Below are 24,158 nucleotides of genomic sequence, written 5' to 3'. Positions count from 1 at the left end.
GGTTTAGTATGAGAATATCTTTAAAACAATGAGTTGTTATCTGGGTATGGTGGCACATGCCCTTAATCTCGTATTCTCAAAGCAGAGGCAGCCAGAACTCAGTGAATCCCAGACTAGCCAAAGATACACAGTGAGCCCCTGTCTAAGGTATGCTGAGAGGACGAAAAATAGTCTTCTCCAGGGAAAAGTATACTAGTTGGTTATTATTCATCAGCCCTGAATTCAAGTAACATCATACAGACTGAGCTAGTATATATCAACAATTGAAGAAAAAGAGGCTATGAATTTGAAAGGGGGACAAATAGCAAGGGTTGGAGAGGGTAAGAGAATCAGAAAATGATATGATTATAATTTATTCTAAAAACACTTAAACAAAAATGAAAAACTAGGAAGTTTCCCTTTGTATATGAACTAAACTTTAAATTTTATTCAAATAAGGCTGTTTTCTCATGGCTGCATCTGAGATTGTTTTTTCGTTGTCAATGTTCATAGACATTCTACAATTGTTCTTGCATTAAACATGGATTGGCAAATGCAGATTCTGAAGCTGATCTCATTGATGCCACTTCTGGAAAATGTAACACCAAGTGTTATGCATTGCCTTTGTTTTTTGCTTTTTTCTTTTCTTCAATTGCTTTTTCTAGTTCAGTTAGTATACCAATCACCTTGATTATCCTCCGGTAAGTCTGTTATAGTCATAAGTATTATATATTTAGTTCATGAAATTATACATTTAGAAATAGTTCATAGTTTTACCGCAAAAGATTTTCTGTTTTAAACTAGTAAATAGAGAAAGTTGTTAAAAGTCATGCAAATATATAATTTTTACTTTTACTTGTTTATTAGCATAATTTGTGTATATGTTAATTTTAAATTAAGTTAATTTGGTGTACTAGTAGCTTAAAAAAATGGCTCAGTTAATTTCAGTTTATTATTCTGTAATGACCCAACCTTGATCATTTATGAGTTTATTCATGAATATGTTAAGCCTACCTAACACTCGTTGTTACTCTAGAAAGATAATAAAAGAACATTATTCTAAACTTATTCTGTCAAATATTTAACAAGTATCTGTGGCCTAACTATCTTGTATAGGCTGACCAACAAAGTGGAAAAAAATAGCTTGCTTTTGACATGTTCTCAGTTAGTTGTGGAATTAATGTAGAGACAGATGTTGTTGCATATCCTAGCAAATGCATAGTTCTCATGGGGGAAAAAAAGGAAAATAAAGAAGTAGAGGGGAGGGAAAATAGGGGAGAATTTGGACATAATACACAATATGCATAATGAATTTACCTACAGAACATGAGGCAAATGGTGAGGCAGGTGTTCTGTTTTTGTTATAGGGCCTTCCTGTACAATCCAAGCTGGCCTCAAATCTGTGACACTTTTGCCTCAGCCTCTCTAGGGCTTGGGTTGCAGTCAGATGCACATCTTTAATAGGTAGTTTGAAGAGTGTGTAAAATAGAGATAAAAGTGAAAAACTGGAGAAAACAGAAACCGAGAGTGAAATAGTGACGTTTATAGGTAATTTGATAACTACATGGTGGTTTGACAAATACTTGTCTGTGTTAAAAAGGTGACAGTTATAATTTTGATGGGATACTGAGACATCTAAGATCATATTCAGACTTCCCATTTGGGCAGTTAAAAGTATAATTCCATGAACTAAAATATAAATCTCAAAGAAGTTAAATGGAAAAGAAACTATACTTGAGTTGAAGAAATGCCTCAGTGAATAAAGACACTTACTACTAAGTCTGAGAACCTGAATTCCATCCCTTAGAAATCACATGGCAGATGGAAAATACCACATCTGAAAGGTTTCCTCTGACTTCTGCAGCACCTCCACACCCTTTCTCTTTCTCATCTCATTCTCATTCTCCTTTCCTCACAGACACACACAAATAAATGATTAAAAATAATGAATACTACTTCCTTAAATATAATGTAAAATATTCAAGCAAATGTGTTAGTAGAGAAAGGTAAAATATTCCCAAAACTTTACTTTTAACCTTCTCATTTTAATTGGTTACTGATAAGAATTTTAAAAAACATCCTCCCTCTCACGAGAGTTTACTCTCACTGTTATATGTGAGGCTTGCTATTTCAGCCAGAATACCAAAATGTGAATAAGAAGTAAAAGGAGTATAAAAAAGAAAATAAATATCATAATTTATAGAAAATCTGATCACATGGTCTTGTATACTTATCTTTCCATAACCTAGAAGATCCAGGCAAAATGGTCATGAGTTCAAGACCAGCCTGGGCTTCAAAACTAAACTATGGTTTAGAATAAATAAATAAATAAGCAAGTGGCCCTCAGTATTCCATCTGAATTCTAATAGCAAAGCAGTAATACACAAAGTTGTTACACAAAAGTCAGCCTGTTTGAATATATTTATAAAATCAAATGACATAAACATCAAGAAAATTACATCAAAGATCTTATGTGAGATGCCAAACCAATGATGACATTGTAAAATAGAAAATAACTGAAATATTTTCTGAAGATACTTCACAATGTAAACATAGGCAATATCTTTCTGAAAATGGATCCAACAGCTCAGGTACCAGGGAGTAATAATTGACAAGTGAGATTTCACCATATTTTTAAAAAACTGTAGAGTAAAAAAAAATGATTAAGAAAGGGGGTGTTCAATGAGCTGGGGAGATTACTATATCCAGTTATACCTTTGGCAGTAGATTGATACTCAGAATATATGAAGAAGTCAGAAAAAATGAAGCACAAATGATTAAACCAATAAAGGGGAAAATACACTGTACAGACACTACAAAAGAAGTACAAATATGCAATAAATAAAAGGAGAGATATACAATACAAACACAAAAGTGGCAAGGACCTTTAATGATGAAGTAACTGCAAATCAGCAAACATTCAGTGTCTCGTTTTCTGCAGTAGAATGGCTATGTTTAAGAAAAATAAATAAGAAAGTCTTGTGAGTGTAAGGGAAAGAATTACCCTTGAGCTGATGGAAATAGCCTTCCATAATCACCCTGGAAATCAGTGTGGATGTTCCTCAAGAAGACTATAAAGAGAATTACTATATGACTCATTTATAACACTGCTGGTTACATATTTGAGGAATCACAGCACAAAATAGTGATAGTACCTACACACCATGGTCACTGAAGCAGTGTTTATAATACTCCACAATGGATAACAAATATTCACACATTGGAATATTATTTGGCCATAAAGAAGACTGAAATTATGCCATTTTCTGGAAAGTTAATGGAACTGCGTATCAACAAGTTACTTGAATAAGGTGGACTTGGAATTGTGGCCATAGCATATAATATCTCATGTGTAGAATCTAATTTTATAAAGTCATGAACTTAAATGAAAATCCTTAGGGAATATATATATATCCCTATCAGTTTTCCTTTTCAATGACTACTTGATCTAATCAATAAAAAATACAGAGTCATTCCTGCTTGTTATTTGCATTTTCATATATATATATGTATGTATACATATATATATGAATTTTTAGTTGTTTAACAAGCATCTCCTCTTTTAAATGACACAGAGTAATATTTTTATTTATTTTAATTTAGAGTTGTGACTATAATAAATGTACCACATGAAATTGAGAACACTCAGAAATTAGGACAATTCAAGTAAAGTTGAATAAAATAAAGAAATGTAGGCTGGATGTAAGGAATGCCATTCTATAGTGTGGTATGCAACCCCATACTCTGCAGGGAGTGAGAGTGAGAGAGGAGCTCTTGTAAGGAAGACAACCTTCTGTAGAACTCACTCCCCCCAAGTAGCCATGGAGAGAAGCCTGAAGGTAAAGAGTGGACTTACGCTCTCTCCTTCATTCAAAGTGCCATTTAGTTAGAACTCAATCAAAGGCCAGAATATTAAGTGTAGGCTTACTGATACAATTTATGGAGTGTAGAATCTGCCAGAAACAGCAAACTAGGAAAATGCAGAGTGGACTTAACAATGCTGAAATGGACTCTAAGCATTTCCATACCTGGCAAGGGGAGGAAAGTAAATGTGAGAGCTAGACAGAGCTGAGTTGTTTCAGGAAAAGGGGGTTCAGGCAGATTTGATCCATAAAGTTCTTTCCCGTGGAAAGAATTATAGAGTTTGAGTTTTTAGGCAGCAAGTACAAAAAGAGTGCAGAAATGGAAGGCTTTACACTATATTCATAGGCCAAATTGAACTTTTGTCAACTGGGTAGAGATTTGTAGAATAGGAGATTATACATATTATTATATATAATTCTACATTACATATAAATACATAATCATAAATATATAAAATACTTATATTCATACATTAAGATACATACAAATAAATATGTATTATATATTTAAATAACTATATATCTTTTTAAAAATATATGCCTACCACATGTCACTCACAGGTAATATCATTGATATTTGTTTTCAGAACTTTACCTCATAATTTACATTCACTGGGCATAGCTGTGACCTATACAACTTTGAGATTATTTGGTATGTATTTTCACCTATTTTAATGTATTTAATTGTTCAGTTTTGCTATATAAATTTGCTTATATGTATATTTAAATTTATAATTAAATGATAATGTACAATAACACAAAATAAATGAATAGAAGAAAATAGAGAATTCTGAAAAACATAAGAGTCAATTGCAGAGAAAATATGTGAAATAAAAGCTAAGCAGTTAAACCAAATATGCATCAATTACACTGCATCAGCTGGAACCATGCATTTGAACCAAAGTATCTTCATCATCTCATACATGTGAGAGATTGTACAGAACATTAACATACTCAAAGTAATTCATACTTCTCATAGGCTTGGAAAGTAACCAAACAGAATTTAAGTTCATTAAAATAGTTTCATCACTGATGTCGACAATCCCTAATGTGATGTTTCTATGGATATAATTACCCTGAGAACAGATTGGATATCCTGAGACATCTTCCAAATCCATGATGAGATCTTAAACTGGCTTGATATTTTAAATGCCTGAGAAAGTAACAACAGCTATTATGAGTTCATATTTGTACCAGATAAGTCATGTCTAGGGGACACTGTTTTGTGTTCTTCTCTCTGTCCTCTAGCTCTTAACATTCCCTCAACCAGTCTTCTATGATGTTTCCCAGGATTTTGATAAGAGATGGGTGATACAAATGTCACATCTATAGATGAGCACTCACAGTGAAATAGTCTTAACACAAGCCTGCTTCAAGTACTACCTAACTCAGTAAGAAGCCTCTCAGATGCAGATCAGGAACAACGCAAATGTATGGAAATAAGCAGTATTCAGGATGAAATTTCACAAATGACCATTTGGAAAAACATCAATATGTTCTTTGCTAGGGTACATGAGTTTCTACCCATGTGTGTGTGTGTGTCTCTCTCTGTGTGTTTACCACATTTATAATACTAGTCATTAATTCCTTCCTACAAAGCAGTCCTCAGATTCAGTTAAGATAGTGATTGCTCATCCCCAGAAACAATTTTACCACTACTGCACCTTAGGCACTACCTGCCTGGAAAGTTGGTAGTGTAATTTAAATCATTTGTATTTTTAACCTGAAACATATGATAAAGCTAGAAATGGTTCATTGCTTGCTGGGATGCATTTGCTGAGGAGGGATCCTAGAATATAGGCGAGATGAAAGTAGAGGGGGAGAAAATCGGGAAGGGAAGGATTCAGGCAGGTTGTGAAGTGATGAAGCTTTAGAAAAAAGGGCCAAGGAAAGCCTTAGACAAAATGAAGTTTTCATGAAGAAGTCACATGGTAACAACGGTCTTGCCATCTCAATAAAAGTATAATAAAGGGGAATAATAGAACTCATGGGACATGAAAAACTGCAGGAGGAATACAGAGTGTTAACATTTTAAGAGGATAGGCATGAGGGAGAAAACAGGAGAAATTGGGGATGAGTGAAAATTTAAAAATTATGATAATTTATGAAATCCCACTCCTTTACAAACTAAATGAGTGTTCTAAATATGTCTCATAAATATTCCCTGCAAATTCAGCAACTTAGAATTCTAAAATCATTTCAAACTACTGATATTGGTATACATTCAGATGAGCCAATCAATTAAAAAGGTATAATAATTTTAAATAATGTGTATAAGAGTATGTGTGTGTGTTTTTTAAAGAAAATATTATTCTAATCCTATTCAACAGTGTTTTTATGTAGAACTCATAGTCACTGACTGTTTTCTAGGATCCATCCCTGGGCCACTGCTTTTTCAATTAACAACAAGACATTCTTGTATTTACTGGGATATAAATAAATGTGGACTCAAAGGACGTTGTTGGATCTATAATAAGTTAAAAATGATGTCCATACTGATGGGATTCTGTAAGTGATATAATGTGTATAAATTTAAGTAAATAAAATTGATTTTAGAATTTACAGTTGTTTATAGCAAGATAATAATTAACCATGAGCAAATATGTTGATAATTAAAGGCTTATAAAATCATGTAGGATGTATTTTATAACGTTGTACTACAGAATTTATGTAACTACTTGTAATATGATATTAAATGCACTACAGTACTGTGTTATTCTTTTAAAAGGGGTTATAAGTGGTATAATTTCAGTCTGTTAACTAATTTTCCCTGTACATTTATATGACCAAATTGATTTCACTTGTGAGTTTTTTATTTTTACAATATTAAATATTATATAAATTTGTATAAACTATTATAGATGTAAATTACATCTTCGAAATCCTTTTATCTTTTTGAAGACTAAGCCTGATTTTTTTGTAATATAAGACATATTTTGTAATTTTTCAGTTACTGAAAATTTCACATTTACTTAGGATCATTCTTTAAGATATATATTTCACCATGTTATTCAGTTAGGTACAGAGTTGGTATTTACTGAATAGACAGAAATCAGAGAGAGTTATGTGTAAATGGGACAAACCTCTCGTACCCCACTCCAATGATACACTTTGTCCACTGAGGTGGCTCCATGTCCCCAAGTAGTGCCAACAACCAGGATCCAAGTGTTCAAACCCCTGAGCCTATGGGATGTTCTCATTCAAACTGCCACACTCCACTTCCTGTCTCTTATAAGCTCAAGGTCATGTCATAATGCAAAATACATCTAGTCAACTTTTAAAAGTATCTAGAAAACACAACAATCTCGATGCTATCTAAATGACCAATGTCCAAAGTGTCTTTGGAGATTCAAGGCAATCTCTTAGCTGTAAGCCCCACGTAAAATCAAATGTCAGTTACATATTTTCAATAGCTAAAACACATTAGACACATTGCCTTTCCAAAGGGGAAGAGTTGGGACATAGTGCAGAGAAAACAGACCAAAGCAAGATCGGAAATCCTAAGTGAACATGTCTGATCCTGAACCTTCATGTGAAGTCCCAGAGCTTTAGATGTCTCCAACCCTCCAGCTTTGCTGACTACAATATATTGCTCCACTTGCTGTTTGCTGACCTCTTGGGTATATAGTTCATTGCTCTGGTATCTCTATCATCTTCTGCTTTCCACTGCCACCTAGGATTCACTTTCACACCTTCATAAAATGGACTCTCTCTCTCTCTCTCTCTCTCTCTCTCTCTCTCTCTCTCTCTCTCTCTCTCTCTCTCTCTCTCTCTCTCTCTCTCTTGGCTTCTAAACATTCAGAACCTTCCTGTTCTGCTGTGTTTGCTGGCTTCAGTAGCATATTTTGAAGGTAGAATTTAAACATGGCTCCCTTTACTTTTCCATCTATCATAATCCTTCTCAGAACTCGCTTCCTGCTTATCATAGACGTTCACGCCCTAGAATCATTATTTGTAGTAGTTTTTGCAAAGTTCCTCAGAATAGAAAACACTCAGGCTCTCTTTAACAAATTGGAAAGTTATCTGGGTGCACTCACAGTAACTTTTACTTTATTCCAATGAAGAAGCCTGTCTTTACTAATGAAAAATTTCGTTAATAATGACATCCTCTTTTCCAGCACTTGCCTTAACTATACCACTAAGCTTCTTTTTTTAAAAAAAAATATTTTTTATTAGGTATTTTCCTCAGTTACATTTCCAATGCTATCCCAAAAGTCCCTGTATTAGTTAGGGATTTACTGCTGTGAACAGACACCATGACCAAGGCAAGTCTTATAAAAAACAACATTTAATTGGGGCTGGCTTACAGGTTCAGAGGTTCAGTCCATTATCATCAAGGTGGGAGCATGGCAGTATCCAGGCAGGCATGGCACAGGAGGAGCTGAGAGTTCTATGTCTTCATCCAAAGGCTGCTAGTGGAAGACTGACTTCCAGGCAACTAGAGTGAGGATCTTATACCCACACCCACAGTGACACACCCATTCCAACCAGGTCACACCTATTCCAACCAGGCCACACCTTCAGATGGTGCCACTCCCTGGTCCAAGGATATACAAACCATCACAGTCCCCAATACCCTTCCCCCCACTTCCCTACCCACCCATTCCCATTTTTTTGGCCCTGGCGTTCCCCTGTACTGGGGCATATAAAGTTTGCATGTCCAATGGGCCTCTCTTTCCAGTGATGGCCGACTAGGCCATCTTTTGATACATATGCAGCTAGAGTCAAGAGCTCCAGGGTACTGGTTAGTTCATAATGTTGTTCCACCTATAGGGTTGCAGATCCCTTTAGTTCCTTGGGTACTTTCTCTAGCTCCTCCATTGGGAGCCCTGTGATCCATCCACTAAGCTTCTTAGTACACTTTTTCCATACAAACTCTACATTTCTATTTCTTTCCTCCTTACTTTTCTTTTTGTCTCTAAAGAAATATGTAAAAGAAATCAAGAAGAACAAAGCCATGAGTTCAAGGTTATGTTGTCTTGAAATGACTTCCACCATTAAAATCATCCCATGATTTTCTTTTTTTTTTTAAATTTTATTTTATTTTTGCTTCTTTTTATTTAATCTTTTTTTCTACTCCACACTTTATCCCCCTCCCAGTCCACCCTCTGACTGTCCCAGATCCCACACCTCCTCCCTGCCCCCCTGTCTAGATGAGGATGTCCCTATCCCCCACCCCAGCAGCCCTCTAAACTCCCTAGGGACTTCAGTCTCTTGATGGTTAGGTGCATCTTCTCTGACTGAACCCAGACCCGGCAGTCCTCTGCTGTCTATGTGTTGGGGGCCTCATATCAGCTGGACCCCTCATATCTCAGGGGTCCAGGTTAATTGAGACTGCTGGTCCTCCTACAGGGTCACCCTCCTCCTCAACTTCTTTCAGATTTTCCCTAATTCAACCACAGGGGTCAGCAGCTTCTGTCCATTGGTTGGGTGCAAATATCTGCATCTGATTCTTTGAGCTGCTTGTTGGGTCTTTCAGGGGGCAGTCATGATAGGTCCCTTTTTGTGAGCACTCCAAAGCCTTAGTAATAGTGTCAGGCCTTAGGACCTCCTCTTGAGCCTCCACTTTGGGCCTATTACCAGACCTTCTTTTGCTCTGGCTTCTCTCCATTTCCATCTCTGCAGTTCTTTCAGACAGGAACAATTATGGGTCAGAGTTTTGACCTTAGGAAGGCAACACCATCCCTGACTTAATGCCCTGTCTTTCTGCTTGAGGTGGGCTCTACAAGTTTCCTCTCCCCACTATAGGGCATTTCATCTAAGTTCCCTCCCTTTGAGTGTTCGTGCGCATGTATGCATGCATGTATGTATGTATGTATGTATGTATGTATGTATGTATGCATGCATGCATGTGGCTATCAGAAGACAACTTTTGAGGAATCTGTTCTCTCCTTTATTCATGTTAATCATAAGCATTGAGCTCAGTCATAAATCTTGGCATCAAGCATGATTAACCCCCAAGTAGTCCTTTGCTAAACCTGGTCCCTGGTATATTCTGGAGGGTCACCCCAACCTCTTACTTCCTGAGGTTGCCTGTTTCCATTCTTTCTGCTGGCCCTCAGGGCTTCAGTCCTCCCACCCCCCGCCCCCAATACTGGGTTACGTTCCCCTCTTCCCCCCACCCCAGTCCCCTTTTTGTCCCAGATCCCTCCCTCCTCACCCCCCTGTGATTGCTTTCTTCTCTTTCCCAAGTGGGACTGAGGCGTCCTCACTTTGGCCCTTAGTTTGTTGGCCTTTTTAAGTTCTGTGGACTGTATCTTGGGTATTCTGTACTTTTTTTTTTTTTTGGCTAATATCCATTTATTAGTGAGTACATACCATGCATGTCCCTTTGGGTCTGAGTTAACTCACTCAGGATATTTTCTAGTTCTGTCTATTTGCTTGCAAAACTCAGAATGCCCTTGTTGTTGATAGCTGAGTAGTATTCCTTGTGTAAATAAACCACATTTTCTGTATCCTTTCTTATGTCATGGAACATCTAGATTGTTTCCAGCTTCTGGCTATCACAAACAAGGCCACTATGAACATAGTGGAACATGTGCTCCTGTGGCATGGTGAGGCATCTTTTGGGTATATTTTCAAGAGTGGTATTGCTGGATCTTCAGGTAGATCTAGTTCTGATTTCTGAGGAGCTTCCAGATAGGTGTCCAGAGTGGTTGTGCCAGTTTTCAATCCCACCATCAATGAAGGAATGTTCCTCTTTCCCCACATCCTTACCAACATGTGTTGTCACCTGAGATTTTGATCTTAGCCATTGTGATTGGTGTAAGGTGGAATCTCCGGGTCATTTTGATTTGCATTTCTCTGATTGAAGTTCATAGAACCCAGGAAGAAGATAGGCAAATTCTTTACCAAAACATCACAAGGAGGACTGCTAGCCAAGTTGTTTTACTTTCTCCCTGAAACTGGTTGAACTATGCCTCTACACTCCACATTTCTCTTGGTGCTGTTGTCTTCCATTTTCCTACTTGAATAAGCCATGAAGTTATGTGCACACAATTCAACTGTGTTTCTAGCCCACAGGTTCTTCACAGAGATCTCACTCTCTGATACCACTTCTGTGTCCACTACTTTCCTGTTGCTATGATAAAATGCAGTGACTAAAGCAGCTTATGGAAGAGTCTGCCTTGAGGTGGGGTTCCCGAGTATGAGAATCCACAGGTGGGAGGGCACAGGAGAAAGTGGCAGAAATGATATTGGAAGCAGGAAGCTAAGAGATCACATCTTCAACTACAAACATGAAGCAGAGAGAGTAAACTAGACTTGGGGTAAGATTATCCTACCCCAAAGACACGTTTTCTTCAGCAGAGCTACCTCCCCTCACAGGGCCACCAGCTGGGAACCAGTGTCCAAATACCTGAGGCTAAGGGAGAAACTGTCATTCAAACCACTGCAGTAAGTTTCCTTTAAAAGCAGGGTTTGGGGGAGCAGATGGAGGACATAATAAAGTAGGATGTGTCTGGGAAGAGCGAGAGAGATGAGTGGCAGATGAGTATATGAAATAGAATGTGTGAGCTGGGCAGTGGTGGCACACGCCTTAATCCCAGCACTTGGGGGGCAGAGGCAGGCAGATTTGTGAGTTTGAGGCCAGCCTACAGAGTGAGTTCCAGGACAGCCAGGGCTATACAGAGAAACCTTGTTTAGAAAAAAAAAAAGTGTGAAGTTACAAAAGGATTAATTTTTTAATTACATTAAAAGAACCTCTATGACTTAGACAAGGAGACAATAGAAATTAGTCCTTTTAAAGAAGCTGAAGAAACTGCCAGTGTAGAATAGTGGGGCCTTAACCATGGTGCTGGTTCCCCACCACCAGTGATGGCCTGAAGATACTAAAAGGAGATTACAGGTAAAGCAAAAGTCTTAAGTTTAAAATTTCAAACCATTTTGAAGAGCACAAGAAAATGAGTAATTATCTTTAGTCCCTCCCAGGATGCAAGACTTCTCTTTATTCAAGAACCTAATCTACTGCTAACCAGTCATCAGCCATTTCATGGCTGAAATGTCACATGCTGTGGTATCCCAGGGCTTGTGTTCAGGTAGTCTTTAATTTATACAAGAACAGCCTCAAAATTATGAGAGAAGTAATGCCTCTATATTGTGGAGAAGAATTACTGGAAGCTTCCTTTTAAAGGAAATGAGAATAAACAAGAGTGCTTCATCAGGAAAAAAAATACAGGACCAAGATGCTAAGATTAATGCTGAGAGCACTATCTCCCTGTAAAACTACAAATAGGAACAATAGAGTTATATTCATTTAGATATTTTACATGAAAATTCAAGAATGATGGACCTAGCACAGATGAATACCTAAATTTGGACAAAATATTTGTGAGTAAAAACATGAATATGAGGCTATCTTTTAATTTAATGGATAGTAGAACCAGAAACTAAACCAGAAAGTGAAGTTGTCTATATTGTTTGTTTGAATGCGAGCCATTTGGTGCTAAGCATAACTTCATAACTATTGGAGAATCTTGGAATATATTCCCACATTAGTATTGGATAAAAGAAGGATAGTATAGAAACAAAAAGAGAATGCAATCAGAAAGAAGTATATAAGAAGAAGTGAAATTCAGCAGAAAGGAAAGCATAAGAATCAATTAGAACTTCAAAGCAAACAAAAGTAAGAACTAAGCTTAGAACTATCACAGAAAATGGGCAGCAATCTAAAATGGTTTATGATGGATGGATAATGACAACCTGACATTTCATAGCAAAGATACATTCTGCCCTGAAAAAGAAGAAACATTTCTCTCATAATATGAATAAGCCAGATAGATACCATGTGTATTATTCCACTTTGAATACTATGAATGATCTTGGTATTTTATAATGATACAAATAATAATAGTGGTTGAGTCTTAGTATGTTATAATGAAAAGAAGTTTATTTAGTCCACAGTTTGGGACTACATTAAAATTTCATATAAGATTACAATTCTGTAAGAGACTTTTTGCTACATCAGATCATGGTCTTTGACATAGTCTGAGACCTGTTTGTTAGAGAGCTATCACATTGTGAGACAAGAAGCTAGAAAAATCCAGAAATTGGGTTCAGTGCTAACATAGAAAGTAATCAAGCTCAATTATTTGTAAAATCTATATTTCTAGTGAGTCTTCTGCTGGGCCCTACTTCCCCACCCTTTTTTTGTGGTTTTTCGAGACAGAGTTTCTCTGTATAGACCTGGCTGTCCTGGAACTCACTCTGTAGACCAGAGTGGCCTCGAACTCAGAAATCCACCTACCTCTGCCTCCCGAGTGCTGGGATTAAAGGAGTGAACCACCATGCCTGGCTGGGTCCTACCTCTTATCAGACATATCACCATAGTGTTCATACAATGGGGTCAAGCTTCTCTTGCGTGAATTTCCAATCTTCAGCAACCCATCCTTGGCTTCCAAGATCCATGCCCTTCTTCTAATGTAAAATATAATAACCACATTCTCATAGTGTCAAGGACCCTGCAGAATCCCTGCAAAGTTCAAGTCCACAGGTTAACTTGAAACTAATGGAAAGAACTTTCACATATGAGCTGTTGTTAAAAAAAATACATCTACAAATAGAAGTGTGAAATTGTGACAAGCACAGGATAAATATTTAGACTAAGGTCTAAAGGGAGATGTCAGAAGGTACAAAAGCATACCTTAGCACAAGGAAGACTGAAATCCAGCATGGCAGATATAGAATTTTAAAGCTTCAATCCTGATATCCCATAAATATTATAGTTATGAGTGACTCTGTTGACCAGCTTTTACCCTGTGATTTGGATGATCCTGCACCCAGTGTTTCTCTTTTTTCTGGCTTTGCACACTTTCTACAACATTTCCTGCTGCTGCTTCATATTGCTAACTGCTCTAGATCTCTGTTGTCTACTCTAGAGGCCCATTTCCAAAACTCAACTAGTGTGGCCCAACTTTCTAGCCAAGTTTGGGCTGGTCTTCCTTACTTCTTTGAGAATATTTTTGAAGCTGTCAGGACCCCACAACACTTGCATTTTGTTTCTCTGGATATGTAGGACCACTTAGTGAGACCTGCTGCCCACATGAGCAATGACACTCAAGTCTGAGCCATGGCCACTAAGTCCAAGTGGATCAAGGACTTCAACACAAAACTGGATCCACTAAATCTAACAGAAGCAAAAATGGGAAATTGCCTTGAATTGTTGCAGGAGACAGTTTCCTGATCAGAAAACAAAGGGCTCAGGCCCTAAGAGCAACAATTGGCAAATGATACCTCATTTAACTGAAAAGTTTCTATATGTCAAAAGACACTGATGAGACTACAAAGCAGCAGCCTACTGATTAGGTAAAGTACTTCACTCACCCTATATCTGATAGAGACTAATATCCAAAATATACAAAGAACTCAAGAAGCTAGACTCCAACAAGTCAAGTAACCAATTTTAACATGGGGCACAGAGATAAACAGAGAATTCCCAACAAAGGAATCTAGAATGTCTGAGAAGCACTCAAAGAAATGTTCAACATCCTTAGTCAGCAGGGAGATGAAAATAAAAATGATCCTGAAATTCCACATTACAACAATCAGAATGGCAAAGATCAGAAACTCAAGTGGCAGCTGATTCTAGCAATTATGTGGAGAAGGGGAAACACTTGTACATTGCTGGTGGGATTGCAAACTTGTACACTCTAGAAATCAGTCTGGTGGTTTCTAAGAAAATTGGAAATAGTTCTACCTGAAGACCCAGCTATACTGCTCCTGGGCATATATACAAAAGATGCTCCACCATACCACAAAGACACATGGTCCATTATATTCATAGTGGCTTTATTTCTAATAGCCAGAAGTTGGAAACAACCCAGATGTCCCTCAACAGAAGAATGGATGCAGAAAATGTAGTTCATTTACACAATGGAATTCTATTTGGCTATTAAAAACAAAGACACAATGAGTTTTGCAGGCAAGTGGATGGAAATAGAAAATATCATCCTGAGTGAGGTAACCCTGTCCCAAAAGGACATGCACTCACTGACAAAGTGGATATTACCCATGGAGTCCAGAACACCCATGATATACCCTATAGAGCCAAAGAACCTAAACAAGAAAGAAGACCCAAAAAAGGATGAACACTTAGAAGGACAAACAACATCATCATAGAAGGCAGAAGGAGGGAAGGAACTGGATGGAAGAGGGGTATGGGGAGGCAGGATCCGGTGTGGTCAGAGATAGGAGAGAAGCCTCAAAAGCTAGGAGAAAGAATGCAAATCTCCAGCTGCTAGGATTGGTGGGGAATCTCTAGGAAGTCCCAGAGATCTGCGATGGGGGAATCCTCTCAGGACTCAATGAGAGTGACCTTAGCTGAGATGCCTATCAGTGAGGATGTGTAACCTGAAGAGGCCACCTCCTATAGCTACCCAGGTATCTCAGTGGAGGTATAGAGTCACCAACCCACCAACAAAACTTTCAACCCCCAAATTTTTCTGTCTACAGAAAGTAAAGGAATGTCCAATCAATAACCGGCACAACTTGAGACCATCCCATGGGCTAGCACTAATCTCTGACATTATTAATGATTATCTGTTATTCTTACAGACAGGACCCTAGCATAACTGTCCTCTGAGAGGCTCTACCCAGCAGCAGACTGAAACATATGCAAATACCCACAGCCAAACATTTGATGGATATCAGGGACTCTTATGGAAGAGTTGGGGGAAGGGTGGAAGGCTCAGAAGGTGATGGGAACCCCTCAGGAAGACCAACAGAGTTAACTAATCTGAACCCCCCTCACCCTCCCCCCAGAACTCTCAGGGACTGAGCCACCAAAGAACATACACAGGCTAGACTGAGGCCTCCATCACATATGTAACAGACATGCAGCTCAGTCTCCATGACTGCCTTGTCTGAACTCACTGGAAGAGGATATGCCCAATCAGGCAGAGACTTGATGTGCCTGGGAGGAGAGGTAGAGGGAAGGCTTCATCCTCTCTGAGGAGAAGGGGAGGGGAATAAGGGGAGAGACTCTGTGAAGGGGAACCATGGAGAGGGAGAAGCAGCCTTTGGGAAGAAGGGAGGGAGAGAGGGAGAGAGGAAGAGAGAGAGAGAGAGAGAGAGAGAGAGAGAGAGAGAGAGAGAGAGAGAGAGAGAGAGAGAGAGAGAGAGAGGAGAGAGGTAAAAAAAAAAGTAAAAGAAAGAACAAAAGAAAAGAAATCAGGGAGAAAGAGTTCCCCTGAGCAGCAAGGCCATTCATTCTGAGTGATGGAGCTCAGTCACTCTAGGCCTTAGCTGATTGTTCTGATGCACAACTGTCCACTCAGGTTTAGTCACACTATCTCATTAGCAAGTCCTCACTGGGCCACATTTAGGTTTTGCTCTTCCAAACATGTGGTTTTGCTCTTTCCTGACCCGGCTATAAACTTACCAAGTCTTTCCATTCCCATTCCTTCTGTTCTACTGAAATTCTCAATAAGAACAGCCAGTGCTGCCCACAGCATATCATTACTGTTTTGTTGTTTGAAATTCTGCACCAATTAAGCACAAAATTAAGCACATCTCTTGGTATTTCTTTGCACTCTCTGTTCTATGCAATCATTTCAGGTCAGTCTTAGTAAGACTACAGCAGAATGCTCTGTTCTGTCCTGATTCTTCTTGATGAAAGTGTCCTTTTCTTCCTCTTGCTTCCATGTGCTTTGGAAAATGTATTCAAAGAGGACTCAGTGCCACCACTAGGTTCCTCTTTCCTCTCTCTGGATGTTATTTATTTAAATGTTGAAGATGTTAATGAGCTGTCTGAATTTTTCTCTTCTTGTCAGATATGTCTCTTACTACCACCACATTCTTCTTGGAAGCACTACAGGATGTAGTTTTTCATCAATTCTCAGTTATTTTTTCAAACTCTGTGTTTACAAAAGAACACTATAGTTATTCACTACCTATAATTTTCATTGTAATATTACAGGTATATTATTGAGATATTATTCTTTGAGATATATGAAATATTTAATAAATGGAAAAGATTCACTAACTTTACTTGTCTTGTGTTGTAGCTGTATTGGATAGCTGGTATTTTTTGACTCTAATGGGGTTTATTACTCGTGAACATTTTGACTCTAATAGGGTTTATTACTCGTGAAGTTTAATTATTATTCTTATGTAATGAATTTTAATTTTCAAAAATCTACAAAAGCAATTTTCTATAAATTAACGTTTTATGTGTGGAAAATGATCAATATTTTAAACACTAGAGCTGCTTAAAGCTTGAAGAACGTTTCAGTTTCTATTGATGATAAATTTGGAACATAAAATGCATTTATGTATCTTTAAATTAATACAGTAAATGAATTAAAAAACATTACTCTTTGGAGGCTATCTGATTAATATGAAACGTTTTGTAAGCATTGAAAATATTAATTTTATACTACTCTATAATAATTTCATTTTGTAATTGGGAAATTAATACTTTGAGAAATAAACTATCTTTTCTTCAGGTACATGCATTCTTTTAAAAAAACTTTGGTTAAAAACAGACTTACATTATTCCTTTTTTAACACAGGTATTTTTTGCAAATTGGCCACAACCTTGTTTACTCTCTTGGCATTTTGTAAATATAATGTTTCCAGAGTTGGAAGTAAGAATGCAAAGAAAAGAAAAAGAGACAAAAAATAAAAAAATAATTATTAACTGATTTCTTCCTTGGTAAGAATTTTAATTTTACCTTTGTCAATGGAATATTGTATCAATAACTTTCAAGATAATAATGGTGATATAGTTTTAAAATATGCTTTATGTAATACTACAATTAACCTGATGCATAAAAACATGATCTCTTTTTAAGATTGCTTAAGATATTTGAATATTTAGTAATTTTTCTTTTAAAAAAGTGGATGCTCACAGTCATCTATAGGATGGAACACAGGGCCCCCAATGGAGAAGCTAGAGAAAGCACCCAAGGAGCTGAAGGGGTCTGCAACCCTATAGGTGGAACAACAATATGAACTAACCAGTACCCTCAGAGCTCGTGTCTCTAGCTGCATATGTAGCAAAAGATGACCTAGTCGGCCATCATTGGGAAGAGAGGCCCCTTGCCAACGTTATATGCCCCAGTACAGGGGAAAGCCAGGGCCAAGAAGTGGGAGTAGGTGGGTAGGAGAGCAGGGCAGGGGGTATAGGGGACTTTCGGATAGCATTTGAAATGTAAATAAAGAAAATATCTAATATATATATACATATATATATATATCAGGATTTTCCGTGTCCAATTTTTTTATTCCTACATTTTTATTAGATATTTTCTGAGATATATATATTTAAACTTTTTACTCACTTGACCTGTATAGAATGTAAAATCAAGGAATAAACATAGCAAGGTAACAAAAATAATTCTGGGTTACGGTGCATGTCTTTAATCTCAACATTTGTGAGGCAGAGTGAATAAATCTTTGAATTCAAGACCAGGTTGATCTACAGACTAAGTTCTAGACAACCAGAGTTACAAACTCTGTTTTCACAAACAAATAAACAAAACAAACACGCTGATTTAATTGGAAAATGGGCACCGCACATACACACACACACACACACACACACACACACAAAATAAATCTATAACAAGAGAAGTGTGGTAATTAAGAGAATGAGGTGCTCTTGCATAGGTCCTGACTTCAGTTTCCAGCAACAATCATCTGTAATGTGATCTGATGCTGTGTTCTGGCATACAGGTCTACAAGCAGATAGAGCACTCATATATTATATATATGAATATATATATATATATATATATATATATATATATATATATATATATAGCAGCTTTTTCCTTTCATTTAAAATTGATTCTTTTCTCATACAATATATTCTGATTAGAGTTTCCCCTCTTTCTATTTCTCAAAGTTCCTCCCCACCTCGCCTCCTCTTCAGATGTACCCCCTTTCTGTCTCTCATTAGAATATGGGCTTCTAGGAGATAACAACCAAACATAACAAATAAAATAAAATGAGATAAAAAGTATAACCATTACATTGGACCTGGACAAGGCAACCCAACAGAAGGAAAAGACCCACAAGATCTAGAAGAATCAGAGATCCAGTCCTTCAGATACTTAGGAGTTCTATATAAACAACAAGATGAAAGCTAAAATTTATGAGAGAACTGCTTTCATGTCTACGAGTTCATATGAACCTTCCCCTGTAGATACAGAGAGCCTTGTTCTGATATTTTCCACCCTTCCGGCTCTTACACTCTTTCCTCCTCTTCTGCCAGGTTTCCTGAGCTCTGAGGGAAAGGATTTGATGGAGACATCCCATTTAAAGGTACATGTTCCAAGAACTCCTTCGCTCTGCATAATGTCTGGCTGTGGGTCCCTGCATCTATTCCCATTTGCTGCAGGAAACTTCTCTGATTGGTGACTGAATAATGCACTGATCTTTGAGTACAGCAGACTATCCTTAGAAGTCATTTTACTGCCTTGTTTGTTTGTTTTTTGTTTTGTTGTTTTTTGTTTTGTTTTTTGGGGATTTTTTGTTTGTTTTTTGTTTTTCGAGACAGGGTTTCTCTGTGTAGCCTTGGCTGTCCTCGAACTCACTCTGTAGACCAGGCTGGCCTTGAACTCAGAAATCTGCCTGCCTCTGCCTCCCAAGTGCTGGGATTAAAGTAGTGTTTGGTTTTATCCTAGGTCTCTAGGCTATCTCGTGTCTGGTTCTTGGTCACTTCAGCAGCGTCAGGTATGAGTTCTGGCTTATGGAGTGAGCCTTGAGTCAAATCAAATATGAGTTGGATGCTTCCACAAGTTCTGTGCCATCATTGCCTTAGCCTATTTTAGAGGCAATACAGATTGTAGGCCAAAAATATTGTGGCTTTGTTGGTGATTTTGTTTCTCTTTTAGTATCCCACAGAGTACCTTCCCACACCAAAGAGACTAGAATGTAGGGTTTAAGGCTCCATGTAGGCACCAGGTGGACTTACCTATGTTCAAGGAGTGGTGTAGACATTGTTCTTGGCAGTGTGGCCAACTTATTGTCTTAGCAACAGCCTGACTTGTTTGGGGATTTCCATTGACCTCTTTAGTCAACAACTAAAATGAATGCATCCTAGTCCTACTACTAAAAGCTTCACTTGAAACAAGAGATAGGTATTTTTGGACTCTCTTTCCTCCATTATTAGGAGACCTCATTTGGATCACCCTTATATGTTCTAGGTTGTTTCTACTGCACTAGACTTTTGTACCATCTATCAAATGCCCATCAATATCTCCTTTAACTCTATCTCCACTCCCACTCCCCACATGACTATCTCATTCCCATCTACATGCAGCATCAGTGCACTCATAGAATCTGTTCTGTTTTCCCCTCCCAGGGAGATCCCTGTGTCTCCCCTTCCCTTCCTTTCTACATATACCATTTCTTTGTGTATGTATTGTAGGCAGATTATCATTTATTTAATATCTACTAATCACATATATGTGAATACACACTTTTTTATCTTTATGGGTCTGGATTACCTCATTCAAGATTAATCTACTTCCGTCCATTTGCCTGTAAATTTAATGTTACAATTTTTCAACACTGAGTAATACTCCATTGTGAAAATGTACCACATTTTCTTTATCCATCCTTGAGTTTTGGGTCACTTAGATTTATTTATAATTCCTAGCTATCTGTTATGAACAATGCAGCAGTTAATATGGTTCAGGGAATGTCCTTGTGGCAGGATGGATTGTCCTTTAAATGTATGCCCAAGAATGGTAGAAGTAAATCAATTCCCACCTTTCTGAGTAACTACTATATCTGTTGCTATTGTGGCTGCACAAGTCAGCGCTCCCACCATCAATGGAGGAGAGTTACCCTTCTTCCATACCATCAAAACCATGTGCTATCATTTGTTATTGTTAGTCATTCTGACATGTGTAAGATGGAATATCAAAACAACAAAACGAGGTTTGATTTGCATTTTCTTGGTAGCTAAGAATGCTGAACATTTCCTTTACGTGTTTCTCTGATGTTTGAGTTTCCTCTGTAGAGAATTCTTTGTTTTGGTCTGTACTCCAGTTTTTAATTAGATTGTTTTGGTTTTCTTGATACCTACTTTCTTTAGTTCTTTATATATGTTTGATACTAGTTCTCCATCAGACATGGAGTTGGTAAAATTTCTCTCTAATTCTGTAGGTTGCTGATTTGTCCAAATTAAGGTATACTTTGCCTTACAGAAGCTTTTCAGTTACATGAGTTCCCATTTATTGATTGTTGATTTTAGTACCTTGCTATAAGTGTTCTGTTCAGGAAGTGTTCTTCTGTGACGTGTTAAAGGTTTTTCTTTCACTTTCTCTTCAGTTAGGTTCAGTGTATTTTGTTGTATGTTAAGGGTTTTGGTCCATCTGGGCTTGAGTTTTGTGCAGTGTGATAAATATGGATCTATTTGCATTCTTCTACATGCAGGCATCCAGGTAGATGAGCACCGATTGTTAAAGATGTTGTATTTTTTCCAGTGTTTATTTCTGGTTTCTTTATTAAAAAAAAAAATCAGGTGTTCATAGGTGTGGTGATTTATGTCTGGGTCTTTAGTTAGATTCCTTTGATCAGTGTATCTGTTTTCTGTCAATGTCGTGTGATTTTTATTGCCACAGCTCCGAGTTACAACATGAAATTGGAAATGGGGAGATCTCCAGCAGTTCTTTTCTAGTTCAGGGTTGTTTTAGCTATATTGTTTTTTGTTGTTATTGGTGGTGGTAGTTTGTTTTGTTTTGTTTTCCATATGAAGTTGGAAATTTTCCTTTCAAGGAACAGAAGGAGAGGTGAAAAAATTTTCTTTCAAGAATGGTCTGTGATTTAGCTGGAATTGGCAGCTAGAATGAAGCAGAAAATGGAGAGAGTGATACTAGGAGGGGAAGGTTTGTGTGATCCACAGAAGATGGGGAAGGGGAACAAAGAAGGCTGCAACAGGTATTCTGTTGCAGAGGTTTGGGTGAGACTAGGGTATTGGATCTGGGGGAACAGAGCACACTCGTAATACTTTTAATAGGAAGTTAATAGAGGAGTGTGAGATGGAAATGTAAAAATGTACACATTTTAACTATGCAATGTTTCCCGATTAGTTACTGGATATAAGCCATATAGCATTAACTCCCTTTCTTCAAGTGTTCTACTTTATTCGTGAGAATTTCACACGTATAAAAATAAAATGCTATCATATCTATACTTCATCCTTCTAATGTCCATTTTTGTTTTTTATTGGGCATCTTGGTAATCATTTCTTGATCATATTATAAATTAAATTAGATATTTCACTATTACATAATGAAAATGTAAATTAAAATCATATTAAATTTCCAAGATAGATCATTTTAGCTTTTAAGAGCTAAATTTCTAGAACTGATGGCTTGACATAAAGAGATTATTCCAGAAACTTGCAGTATGCATATTCTACTGAGTTTTATTTTAGAAGCCATGAAATTTGATTTTGTCACAGATCTCTACATTTTACATTCACCCCAATTTTATTAAAAGTGCCCGATAATCTGAATAAATTGCCTGTTTTTTTCTCTTTACCCTTTAGTTTAAAATTAAGCACAAGTGTTTCTTATGGAGAAAAATTTGCACTTAAATATAGAAACATATCAATTAATGTATGGGATTTTTCTCAAATTAAACTATGTTTCTAAAGAAATTTAAATTTTTCATATTTGGTAAACATTTTGCTATAGTTTCCAAATACTAGATAAAAACTATTTTTTTCTGTAACAAGAACAAATAAGCCAGCCCGGCAGTGGTGGCACACACACAGCACTTGGGAGGCAGAGGCAGGTGGATTTCTGAGTTCGAGGCCAGTCTGGTTTACAGAGTGAGGTCCAGGACAGCCAGGGCTATACAGAGAAACACTGTCTCAAAAGAACAAAACAAACAAAAAAACCCAACAACAAAAAAACAAACAACAACAACAACAAAACAAGAACATATAAGCCAGTTTTCTCTGTTGTTTCTTTTCAGTGAGAAGTGATAACTTTAATATGACCTTGCATGGAAAGATGACATCATCCATACCCATGACAGGAATAAAAAAGTATGAGGCAGAAAATATCCGTTGTGCTCACACTCTTTAAATTGAACATGCAATGTGAAAATGTATAAGCTAGTTTTATGTGAAAATTGACTAACTCTCTTTGGTTTCAATCTGTAGGACTGGAGAACCTGTGATTGCCCAGGTTCTAAGAACAGCAGCCTATCCTTTGGAGATTTCATAAGATTGTGGCAGTGCTATAATTTCATAAGAGAAAATTATCAGAAAAGTATCTATGCATATTTTCATTTTAGTAATAAAGAATACTTTTGTGAAACATTTCTGACCATGTTTATGGATTAGCATTTTTTTCATAGTTTTATGGAAGAAGCAGTGTGTGTTCTTGAAATCGTGCATACATGAGCAGCTCTCAGGAGTCAGTTTTCTCATACTGCTGTGGGCTAAAGGGATTGAACGCAGATGTATGAACAAGCACCCTTATCTACTAAGCCACTTGCTAGCTCTGGATTAGAAGTTTAAAATATTATTTTACATATGTAACATAGATTTTAGTGAAGTATAATTTTAAATTATTAAATTATAACCTAAAATTTTCATCAATCAGAGTAAACTTGGGGGCAGGGTCCCAGGAGCTATATGTAGATTCAGGTCTTGGGGGCCCACACTTAGCATTACAATAAAGAATAAAAGACAAAGCCTCAACAATTCTCCCTTTTTGTCTAATAAAAGGCTATTTTCTCTCAATGTAAAATTGAACAAAATTATAACAATTATGTAAATTACAAAGTATGATATATAATTATGTTTCAGTCCAACTTATTTGTCAATTTAGATAAATAGATCTCATTTATCTTAATGATGGCTTAGCAAGAAGTATGAGTATGGCAGAATGGTACTAGGAGTCATTTTATTGCTATATTTTTGTTTGTAGTTTGTGAGCAGGTGTATGTACATGCATGTGTGTGTATGTATGTGTGTGTGTGTTTAAAACAGTAGTATTTTGTTTGATCTTTAGACAATTTAGTTCTTATGTTTTGATCCACCCAAGTAGTGTCAGCTATGGGTTTCATCTCTTGGAGCAAGCCTTTCGTAGGAACAAATATTGGTTGATTATTCTCACAAGCTTTGTGCCATTATTGCCTAGCATATCTTGAGGACAGGACACCGTTATAGATCAAACCATTTGTTGGGTGGATTGGTGTTTACCTTTATTCTTTGATAGCCTGCAGAGTAATGTACCAAATACATTATCAAATATGTATAGAAGGCTCTATGTTGGCACCACCTAGACATTTCCACAAGCTTTTTGTGGGTGTTTTCTTCAGCAATGTGACGTTGCTGTCAGTTTTCAG

At 37.1% G+C, this 24,158-nt stretch overlaps 1 protein-coding gene across 1 annotated transcript in view; it reads left to right on the top strand.

Moving 5' to 3' along the window:
• LOC110294028 (solute carrier organic anion transporter family member 6A1) overlaps nt 1-23,053 on the top strand; it is a 76,884-nt gene extending 53,831 nt beyond the window's left edge. The window contains exons 10-15 of the mRNA XM_021161990.2: nt 493-680; nt 4,430-4,494; nt 6,213-6,350; nt 17,351-17,493; nt 19,057-19,106; nt 22,966-23,053. Coding sequence (XP_021017649.1) covers nt 493-680; nt 4,430-4,494; nt 6,213-6,350; nt 17,351-17,463 — 504 coding nt within the window. The 3' untranslated portion in view covers nt 17,464-17,493; nt 19,057-19,106; nt 22,966-23,053. The remainder of the gene's footprint in view (nt 1-492; nt 681-4,429; nt 4,495-6,212; nt 6,351-17,350; nt 17,494-19,056; nt 19,107-22,965) is intronic.
• Nucleotides 23,054-24,158: the final 1,105 nt, after the last annotated feature.

The sequence above is a fragment of the Mus caroli genome, unplaced genomic scaffold, assembly GCF_978045245.1.
Source record: "Mus caroli unplaced genomic scaffold, Mus_caroli_1 scaffold_1, whole genome shotgun sequence".
Classification (NCBI taxonomy): domain Eukaryota; kingdom Metazoa; phylum Chordata; class Mammalia; order Rodentia; family Muridae; genus Mus; species Mus caroli.
Note: the sequence above shows the minus strand (reverse complement) of the source record. Positions and strands in the feature narration are given on the sequence as shown.